Source organism: Amia ocellicauda, chromosome 12 (genome assembly GCF_036373705.1).
Source record: "Amia ocellicauda isolate fAmiCal2 chromosome 12, fAmiCal2.hap1, whole genome shotgun sequence".
In the NCBI taxonomy this organism is placed as follows: Eukaryota; Metazoa; Chordata; class Actinopteri; order Amiiformes; family Amiidae; genus Amia; species Amia ocellicauda.
In genome coordinates this window covers 24703238-24714706 of record NC_089861.1, presented here as the reverse complement: position 1 = coordinate 24714706, position 11469 = coordinate 24703238, and the positions used below count along the sequence as shown (strand labels likewise).

The 11469-nt window shown below is 49.4% G+C and overlaps 1 protein-coding gene across 1 annotated transcript; it reads right to left on the bottom strand.

Annotated features, from left to right (window-relative positions):
- Positions 1-5828: 5828 nt before the first annotated feature.
- Positions 5829-10173, bottom strand: gal3st3 (galactose-3-O-sulfotransferase 3). The gene is made up of 2 exons (XM_066718915.1): positions 10091-10173; positions 5829-9665 (listed from the first exon to the last, which is right to left on the bottom strand). The coding sequence occupies exons 1-2, from the start codon at positions 10171-10173 to the stop codon at positions 8351-8353; spliced, it is 1398 nt and encodes a 465-aa protein (XP_066575012.1). The 3' UTR covers positions 5829-8350.
- Between the last annotated feature and the right edge of the window lie 1296 nt (positions 10174-11469).

Here is an 11469-nt window from a genome sequence, read left to right as displayed (position 1 = left end):
TGCATGTGTGTGCGTTTTTTCGTTTGGTTCAGGAAAAGAAAAGTACATGCACTCCAACAGATAGAAGAGAGATTTGTATACGTATAGAAAGTGTGCCGTTGAGCACAACATGTATTATTTTGCTGCTGTGGGGTTGTTTTTAATAGGACACTGCAGCAGCGGTATATAGTTGGACATGGGGAATGTCGCGGAAGTGTTTGTGGCGATGTGATCGATGTACTGCATTCCAGCTTGTGGAGAGATTTTTTTCCTTCAGGATCTGGACGAGATCTGGGCGAGACAGGCTTCACAGGCGGGCAGTCCCGGTGACTCACGGCTGCAGCTGTGGAATTAATTTGCGTCGCGAATTCTCGAATAATAATAATAATAATAATAATAATAATAATAATAATAATAATAATAATAATAATAAACTGCTTTGGTCAATGTGGAGCTGGTCATTTTGTTTTTCCTTGTGTTTTTCATGCATACACATTTACAGGAAAATGTCTGTATTCAAACTGTGCGTGCAGCCGTGCAGACACAGACACACGGACACAGAAATCACTGCACAGCCCTGGCCTCAATCCCAGGTTATAGAGCACCTCTGGGATGATCTGGATCGGGGGCGAGACCCCACAGAGGACCCCCTCTCCTCGTTGCTGCATTAGACACCGCTGAGTGGGTTGCATGTGGCCGCATTTCCCCGGTCATTACAGCCGCGGGCGGGCTCTGTGCCACACCCTGTTGAACATCGTGTGTGGCGATTTGTTGTGGAGCACCGCGTCTCGGCACAGAGTTGCTGTCTGCAGTGAGGGGGTGAAGATCTTCCCTGTAGCAGGAGGCGCAATCTGTGGAGACCAGCTGCCATGTGACAGTAAACCCGTGTGTCAGGGCAGGTGGTGAAGTTTGGGCGCACGGTGGATCATTACTTTGTACCCTCTTGAGCAGTGAAACAATTACGAAGCTGTTGCTGCCCATCGTGTCTCCAATACTGTCTGTATCGTCATCACCATCAGCCCATATCGATCCCCTGCTGGGTGAAGGCCTCCCCAAGATGTTTCCACTTGTCTTGTGGATTATAGCTGAATATACATATGTTTGTGTGTATGATATGAAGTATATTTTATAAACTATATCATACACCGGTCAGCCATAACATTATGACCACCTGCCTAATATTGTGTAGGTCCCCCTTTTGCCACCAAAACAGGCCTGACCCGTCGAGGCATGGACTCCACTAGACCTCTGAAGGTGTGCTGTGGTATCTGGCACCAAGACCTTAGCAGCAGATCCTTTAAGTCCTGTAAGTTGTGAGGTGGGGCCTCCATGGATTGGACTTGTTTGTCCAGCACATCCCACAGATGCTCGATTGGATTGAGATCTGGGGAATTTGGAGGCCAAGTCAACACCTTGAACTCGTGATTCATCAGACCAGGCCACCTTCTTCCATTGCTCCGTGGACCAGTTCTGATGCTCACGTGCCCATTGTAGGCGCTTTCGGCAGTGGACAGGGGTCAGCATGGGCACCCTGACTGGTCTGTGGCTACGCAGCCCCATACGCAACAAACTGCGATGCACTGTGTGTTCTGACACCTTTCTATCAGACACTTTTTCAGCAATTTGAGCTACAGTAGCTCGTCTGTTGGATCGGACCACACGGGCCAGCCTTCGCTCCCCACGGGCATCAATGAGCCTTGGCCGCCCATGACCCTGTCGCCGGTTCCTTGTGGTTCCTTGGACCACTTTTGATAGGTTCTGACCACTGCAGACCGGGAACACCCCACAAGAGCTGCAGTTTTGGAGATGCTCTGACCCAGTCGTCTAGCCATCACAATTTGGCCCTTGTCAGAGTCGCTCAGATCCTTACGCTGCCCATTTTTCCTGCTTCTAACACATCAACTTAGAGGACAAAATGTTCACTTGCTGTCTAATATATCCCATCACTGACAGGTGCCATGATAACGAGATTATCAGTGTTACTCACTTCACCTGTCAGTGCTCATAATGTTATGACTGATCGGTGTATATACATATATATGTCTGTATGTCGTGTTACCATCATATTTCACTGCAGAACGTCACCAGTTCCTGCTCTTTTTACGTTAGAAATTGTGTCTACTCATTTTAGGCATAATCCAAATCACAATTAATATATTGTATGGCGTTTTACTGGCTTAATAATAATAATAATAATAATAATAATAATAATAATAATAATAATAATAATAATAATAAATGAGTTGGGGTAAAGATGACTGGACATGTAAAATAATCACTTCTGTGTGTCTTGCTTTTGCAGTACTCCACCACTAGATGTCGGCACAGTCCGGGAAGGAGACGCCGCAGGACTCTGGATGGAGGCAGTCGCTGACGGGGCGCACCTGCGCTGTGGATTTATTGCAGGTAAGCTGCATTTGCCATTAAGGAATGACAAGTAATAATAATAATAATAATAATAATAATAATAATAATAATAATAATAATAATAATAATAACTAATGACAACACTAGTGACCGAACGATAATGGGGACGTGTTTGTTTGGGTGACATTTCTACTTCGCATAGTGAGCTTTACGAGGTGCGTTTCTTTAAACAAAAATAAACCTGTTTAAAATCAGCAACAACAACAACAACAACAACAGAAAATGTTACTTTGGAAAATGCACCCAGCATAAAAATGTTCTGGTAGAGATATAGGTAAACCGTAACACTTGGGCTTGTGCTATGGGCCTCGTATACCCATTATCAGCTCGCCCATCGTCGTGCCAACCTGAGCCCACCACCACTGCGCTGACGTCACGCCGGGGCAGTCAGCGCCTTGTAGCCCCACATTGCACCTGTTTTCTCTCCATAGCAATCTTCCCTTGTTCACCTAGGTTGTGTTGTTTTCTGATGTTGTTTTGTAGGATACCTAAACCGCAGTCCTTCCAGGATCCTGAAGTACAACGAATTGTAGACCACTCTAGACAGACCTTCAATATTTCAAATGGCGGTCCTGGCACAGCTTTATTCTGACTGGAAGGGGAGAAAAACAGACTGACACAACAATATATATAATGAATCCTTATTTTCTCCTTAATTGACCATGAATCCTTTATTTGGATTGCATTAGTGTTCATTGCTGGACAGCAGACAGCATTTGTACCATTGAGAGTGGGAACTGTGCTCCAGTACTAACCCAGCTGTATACATTTGTAATTGTATGTAAAAATAAGGTGATATATTGTAATACATAAGAAATCTGTGCGCTTTCAAAGAAAAACCTAAACAAAACGTCATTGGGCCTGCAATAAAATCTGCAGTACCAACACGGAGCACTTCACATCTCTTCATATGTGCATGGATTTTTTTTCCAGGGTGGATTTAAGTAGAATGTGATAGATTCTGGTGAACACTGATGGCCTCCCTTCGTCCAATCCCAGGACATCTCAGCCAGACTGCCGCCACCCCCCGCCCAGCCCAGATGTGTGCCCAGCTGTGTTGCGTGTAGCCTTTGAACCTGCTGAAGGTAAGCGGCCGCGCTCTGAGGCCTCTGCGCATGTCTGCATTCTCACAAATCCGCTGTCTCCGCCACTGCCGGGGATAACGAAGTGATAAGCCAGCTGCACAAGGACACACCGCGGATCAGACGTAATCAAATGCGCTTGATCTCCTCTCCTAACCCCTGCCCGGGCTTCCAAGTTTTGACGGAAAGCAATTTTAAACGCCGACTCCAGGGCAGCTAAGTCTATCAACGCGATCCTAACGAGATCAAAAGTAAAGCAGTACATTAACGGCTCGAAACATTGACGCAAATGCACGACCTGATTGTGGACTTTCTGGAGAAATTCCACCATTACCCCCCACCCGTTTTCTACATGGGGAAAACAACATGAGGTGGCGGAATAAATGCCCATCAATCTTTAAGCTTCTGGAAAAGCACCCGTAATAAAACTCTTTATTTCCTTCTTTGGCATCTGTGTGTTTGGAGGGGGGTGGCTATCGGTGGTTTTGTTTCCAGACTGGGGCCCCAATTATTCAATGTGTTTAATTATTTTCTCATCTGTTTTCGTCACATTGGACGTTTATTTACAGCACAGGTTTGTGGACAAGGCCTGGGTGGAAGATGGGGACAGAGAACCTGCTTTAATATGAAACGGGAGGCAATGTGTCAACTCACACGTCACACACGTCACTGACACATCAGTGATCATCTTTTAGAACAATCTGTAACATAAATAAATACACCGATCAGCCATAACATTATGACCACTGACAGGTGAAGTGAATAACACTGATAATCTCGTTATCATGGCACCTGTCAGTGATGGGATATATTAGACAGCAAGTGAACATTTTGTCCTCTAAGTTGATGTGTTAGAAGCAGGAAAAATGGGCAAGCGTAAGGATCTGAGCGACTTTGACAAGGGCCAGATTGTGATGTATAGACGACTGGGTCAGAGCATCTCCAAAACTGCAGCTCTTGTGGGGTGTTCCCGGTCTGCAGTGGTCAGTATCTATCAAAAGTGGTCCAAGGAAGGAAAAGCGGTGAACCGGCGACAGGGTCATGGGCGGCCAAGGCTCATTGATGCCCGTGGGGAGCGAAGGCTGGCCCGTGTGGTCCGATCCAACGGACCAGCTACTGTAGCTCAAATTGCTGAAAAAGTGAATGCTGGTTCTGATAGAAAGGTGTCGGCACACACAGTGCATCGCAGTTTGTTGCGTATGGGGCTGCGTAGCCGCAGACCAGTCAGGGTGCCCATGCTGACCCCTGTCCACTGCCGAAAGCACCTACAATGGGCACGTGAGCATCAGAACTGGTCCACGGAGCAATGGAAGAAGGTGGCCTGGTCTGATGAATCACGAGTTCAAGGTGTTGACTTGGCCTCCAGATTCCCCAGATCTCAATCCAATCGAGCATCTGTGGGATGTGCTGGACAAACAAGTCCAACCCATGGAGGCCCCACCTCACAACTTACAGGACTTAAAGGATCTGCTGCTAACGTCTTGGTGCCAGATACCACAGCACACCTTCAGAGGTCTAGTGGAGTCCATGCCTCAACGGGTCAGGCCTGTTTTGGCGGCAAAAAGGGGACCTACACAAAATTAGGCAGGTGGTCATAATTTTATGGCTGATCGGTGTAAATAAATACATACATACATACATACATAAATAAATAGGGATGACAGGTGTAGATTCCCTTAATATTATTATTATTATTATTTTATTTCTTGGCAGTATCTAGCAGCGTCCCACAACCCTTTGCTCAGCAGTCCAGAGCCCTACCCACTGCTCCACACTGAACACCAGCCTCCTTATCTAGCCCAGGCCCTGGAGCCCAGGGGACTCTGGGAACAGAGGCCTGCCAATTAGCGATCCCGAAGCGCACTCTGCCCCGGCTCCGATTACACGTCCAGAGATAGCAGGGGTCCTGCACGGAGTGGCTATTGTTGCAGGCCTGAGCTGGCCAGGGTAAAAAGCAATGAATGTTGTATTGAACCGGGAGGGGGGGGAGGGGGAAGGGGGTAATTCAATTCTGAGCACCTGGGCTGTAGAATGGAGGGAGGTAGGGAGAGAGAGAGAGAGGGGGAGAGAGGGGGGGAGAGGGGGGTGTTGGAAAGAATCGAGTTACTCTCAGACAAGTCAATAGCTCTTCTTCCACCCCCCCGAGTGGAGCAAAAGATCCCCCCCTTGACCGAAGCCTCACTCTCTGCAGCGCTGTGCTCCGGAGGCTTTATCTGTGGGTTCCAGTTACCGGCTCGGTCCCAGTATAAAGTCCTTGCCCCCCCCCAACTCCCTCCTCCCCTCAGACTAGTCTTATGAGGAGACCAGAGCAGGGCCTGCTGGTCTTCACATTGTGGTCCCCGAGGAAGGGGGGGCGGGGGTAGCATTGACAACACTGATAGCGGAGATGTGAGTTTCACTTATTTTATTTCTTAATCCCCGCCCCCATCTTAGTCCATGTAACAGGAGATCTCAGCCCAGGCTATTGAAGAGAACTCTAAAGAGCCCCCCCTAATGGAGGCTGTTGAAGAGGCCTGGATGGATGGATGTGTGGGGATCTTAACTGGTTAACCTGGGGAGTTCTGTGTGCTGGGAGTGGTCGAACCCCACACCGGTTCTCTGCTCTATAAGAAAGAAAAGGAGGCAGGACTGCAACCCAGCCCAGCCCAGCGCGAGAACACTGTGCCAACGCCAACCGCACCTGTCTCTCTCAGGCGCTTTGGGGAGAGACGGCTGTGAACACGGCCAGCTATTTTTATATGGGTCAGGACATCAACTCCATCTGACACGTGTCCCTAGAGCCACAGCCTTGCAGGGAAAGAGAGGAGAGACACAAAAACCCAAAAACAAGTTTGGCTTCTTTTGGATTTTTTTTTCTTCTTTGCTCTACTTTCCTTTGAGTTTTGTCGGTAACTGAATGGTATGGGGACGACCATTGGACCGGTTTCAGCTGCCAATTGCCAGGGCAGACTTTAAATACGGGAGGGTGGAAGGATGTCGAAAAAACGGCCCGGGTTTGTGCTTTGTCATGGGCACCAGTTTTATTGTTAATGCAGTGTGTTTGTCTCCATCAGTGCCGAGTGCCCGGGAGGGAGAACGTAATCTTTGAACAAACATGACACAGCGCTTTGCTGGCACTGCCGGCTCAGGCACCACAGGGCCAGGAGGGAAAGCAGGGCTATCGTCTCCCATGCGCCCCCTGCGTCGCAGTTGTTGCAATCTGCAGGTCATGGGGGCCACCAGTCAGCATGAGAAGCAATTGCAAATGAGGCAGCGGAAGCCATTCATGGCCTGTCTATCTGTTAATAGTGTTTTATTTTTAACTCTTTGCTGTTGGCACAGGCTCAGATTTTTTCTTATAAAATATCAGTGAGGTCGGCATGAATTTTCGCTGTGCTCAGCTATCTTATCCTTAGCCTCGTGGGACACAGTACCAGCTGCCGAGCAGTGGGGAAACTGGCAGCCAGCTGTAGATGTGCCAGCCCAGCGAATACCACCGGTGAGACAGAAGTGTGGGCATGGGTCATGGCTTAGTCCTTAAGGGTACCTGCGAAGTTCACATTCATTTCGTTAGTGTGTTTCAGTGGCATGGCTGTGTGCGCGCCACAGAATCTGCTGAAGTGGGGCGGGGGGGGTTATGTGACCTGGCTCCACCCCCCCTTCCCATCACAGGCCCTCCACATTGCAGCTAAAGCCAAGACTTGATGCACGGGAGACATTTTGACAGAGGTCTTAGATCAACCAGTTAGATAATTTGCTCCCCTTCTGTCTATGGTTGGTCAGCCGCCTCCAGACGGGCCTGTGTATCTGGAGATGGGAGGAGTCTTTGTGCAAGTTTCCAGATGGGAGCCCAACAGGGTTTGACACACACACACACACACACACACACACACACACATATTAATTCCCATGCAACAAGGGTCTTATGCCCACTCTATCTGCCCAGACACCACTGATGTTTTAAAGCTAGTAAGTACATAGAAATATATATCTGATTGTCCTACTTTTTGTTACATAAGTTGGCCCATCTCGATAATTTCTTTGGACGTGACCTCCCTCTCCATTACTCACTGTGTGTGTTTGTGTGTGTTGGGGGTCAAAATAAAATCGACCATCCTTGATCTGTTTTCAGTCCTGGGAAAAAGAAACATATCGGAAATGAAACACTAAATGTCTCACAGGTTCAAAGTTCACAACAGATTGGCGAGAGTTTTTGAGGGGGGGCATCTCCCATTGCTGCGTCTCTTCAGCATAGAAATGACGAAGCCCCCCCATCCCACCTCCATGGTTATGTAAGCAGCATGAATGTGTGTTTTTTATTTCTTTTTTATGAATATGAGAGTTTTGGTCAGAGTTAAGCTTCCAGGCATCAGGAGGGGCGAAGGGAAATGGGAAGAAGGCAGAGACTGTGCCGTGTCCTCCAAGTGGCACTGGCAGCTCCAAGGGAACAAACGTTCGCACAGAGTGAGGGGTTGGGTGGGGGGGGTGCTGGTGGGCTGGACCCTCCCCTCTGTGTGACATTCTTCAGTCAAACCAAAAAAACAGAAACAAACCTCCACAAAATGGGGATAGTGTAGCTACAAGATCTTTTAGTTTAGCTCTGATCTCTAGTGCTGGGCTCCGCTGGGGAGACTGGCTTCCTCCCTGAGACTCCGTGCTTCTCCCAGCTCCCCGCCCAGCTGACAAGTTGGCCGGACCTGGACACCTCGGGCTGCACGGCGCCAGAGAGGCGGGGCACCTGGAGAGACGGGGGGGGGAGCGCTGCGGAGAGCCGCCAGTGCTGCGTTATGGACAGGCGGGGAGTGCCTGCTTCCTGCCCCACTGAAGTTCCTGTGTGACGTCCTCTGGAAGTGGGAGAGAGAGATGCGGGAGGGGTCAGGTTGCTAAGAGGTCTGTCTCTGTGAGGGGTGCTGCAGGCCGCCCCTGGCTACTCGGCTCAGGGCTTCAGGCAGCGACTGGGGGGACAGCGTTGGGGTCCCCCTCAAGAGGCCCCTGCTCAGCGGCATGGCCAGGTGGTGCCGGGAGACGGCGGAGCGCAGCGGGGGCGGGGGCGGGGCGCGGATGGGGTAGTTCCGCCGGTATCGGAGAGACTGGGACTTGAGCAGCAGCCGGGTATACTGCACCTCAGGCATGATGAGCTTGAGGCAAAAGTCCTGTGGCACCCCCCCGGGGATGCCCATCCCCGCCCCCCCCACCGTGCCCGCTCGCGTGGTGCCATTGCTGGGAGGCAGGTCATAGCCCACGATGTCCACCTTGGCGCTGGGCTGCCAGGGGCGCAGTTCCTTGTTCTTGATCTGGGCAGCCGGGCGCAGCTGGGGCAGCCCCCCCTGGAAGCAGCCACGCACCAGCTTGTCCCGTGCCCGCCGCAGCTGCCGCACCTCGCGGGCCACGCACTCGGACCCCAGTGCCTCCAGCTTCCTCCACAGGCTGGCGTTGAAGTGGTCGTAGAGCTGGGCGTCCAGGGCGTTCCAGGCCCGGATCTTGGCGGGCAGCCTGGCCCCCAGGGTGTGCTTGGAGCCCGGCGTGCGCATGTTCAGCTTCACGTACAGGACGTCCTCCAGCTCCCAGGACAGCAGGCGGCGCAGCAGCACCAGGGACTCGTCAAAGTACTCGGCAATCATCACCAGTGAGAACACCTCCTCCACCTCGGCGATGAAGCGCACCGTGTAAGCCGTATCCGAGGCAGGCCAGTCCTTGTCCCCACCTAGGTCGAAGGTCAGCGTGTTGTGGGCATACATGGAGTACTTCTCGTCATGGCGGTAGTAGCGCAAGGGCTCGGCCAGGAAGGCCTCCAGGGAGCCGTTGGGCACCTGCTTGAAGCTCTGGCTGTACTGGTTGTAGTAGCTGAACAGGGACTCGAACATGGCCGCCGGCTCGCGCAGGATGGTGACGTACAGGGTGTCGTTGGGCATCAGGCGGCGCAGCTCGGAGCGGTTGAAGCGCAGGTGGCTGGTGACGATGCTGGGCGGCATGGTGTGCGGGTGCACGAAGCGGGCACTGAAGGGCCGGGGGTAGCAGAACTGGTGGTCGCAGGACTGCATGGGCAGTGCCACGGTCAGGTTGTGGCGCTCAGCGAAGCGGAACAGCAGGTTCTGCACCGTGCTGCTGGCTGTCTTGTGCGTCTTCAGGAAGGCGATGCTCGTGTGCTTGGCCTGCGGCGCCGGCGCCGGGCAGTTCTGGTGGAAGTACGGTTTGCTCCTGAGAGAGGAGGGGAGAGAGACAGAGATAATTACTCTGTGTTGTATTGTCCCTGTAATGTAATACATGATAGCTTTGGCATCACCTCAGCACTCTGGTCATGCCAATACATTTGAATTGAGAGAGGTGTGTATGAGAGAGAAAGAGCAGACAAATAGTAAGAAATTTTATATAGTAAAATAATTAACCAAGGAGGAGAGAGAGTTCAGTGGAGTTGTGTGGATGTGTGTGGGTGGTTCTAGTATTGCATGTGTGTGTGCGTGTGTGTGTGGGTTGTTGTATTGCGCGTGTGTGCCAGTGTGAGGGTGCAGGAATTTATGAGTGACGTTGCCAGTGCAGGCTAGTCAGCTGGTCAGCAGGGGCATATCTGGGTAGGGTAGCTTGGTGATAGGATGGGCATCAGGGTGGGCAGCAGGGTGAAGTACCAGTTCAGGTGTCCGCGCTGGTGCAGCAGGAGACTGACCATGCTGACCGCCAGCAGGGCGAAGAGTGCCTTCTTCCGAGACATCCTGACCTGGGGGAGGGAGAGAGGGGGGGGTTTGGTTAGGTCATGCACACTGGACATTACAAAAATTTTTGGGGACAGCAGATGACAAGAGACCAGCTTTATAAGTTGTCTTTACATAAAAATGTTGAATCTGTTTATATATATAAATTAGGGCTGCAATTCATATTGCAATTATTTCTATAGCTATTATGATTGTGATTTCAGTTGCGATATGATAATCATTTAGGTCAACACTTTACACTTCTTTGTGACATGATCTTCCTCACTGTCAATGGAGGGGAAAGCAGGGAGCTGTTCGGCTCAGCTATGGCTTCCTCAAGTTGCAGAGAGGAATAGGATGCTGGTGGATCATCTTTAAAAAGCTGCCCAATGATTTCCTTGCCTTTTTTGCGGGCAGTGGATCTGTGTTTTCCATCTCCATGTAATGCCATATGAAATCCGTTTTATTATTTAGAATGTTGGGATTTATTTTCCCCTGATTTTGAAAACTCGTTGAAGCACCATTTATATTATTGTAGCTTCTGGAAACCCTTAAACATTGAAGCATGAGCAGGTGCACCTAATTTCCCAACAGAACAGTATTCAGAATGCCCTGTTTAAAGCACAAAACCATAGTATGTATATATATCCTGTATTGTTTTGCGCTATAAATATAAGAAAGTAGCATTTGAAAATCACACTAGCAAGAAACTGCAATCAGGAAGTGGAACACAAACTAAACCTCTCCATTAGCAAAATGCGCTGAATTTCAAATTCATATTATTTAAGTTATGGTTAAACGGTGTGTGGTGAACGTTTGTGTGCGTGGACATAGTATCCGCTATTTCCTGAAAGATCCCATAAATAAGGCGACATATTAAGGTTTAATTTGTGCAAACGAAAAAATGTTTTTCTCCGGTCAACAGTAATTCTGTGATTTGTGGAGCTCACTTCAGCCCCGACAGCTTTTCAAATGCCGTACAGATTAAAAACTGTAACTATACGGCCTGTACAAAATGAACAGAACAAAATCAAATAACAAAAAGCCCGGCATGAAGTGTCGCTGTGCCCCTCGCCCTTCACCGCTGGATAAACTGGACGTCGAGCATGAAGTAGGTTTTGACATTCTAACTTAATATTATTTTGTCATAATTATTAATTAATTCACTAGTGATAATAATAATAATAATAATAATAATAATAATAATAATAATAATAATACACACCAATCGTTTTCAATGTCTCATCACAACAGTCTTTCAACAACACTGTGAATATAACATATAAATATTACGATAGTTAATAGGAGTTATTTGA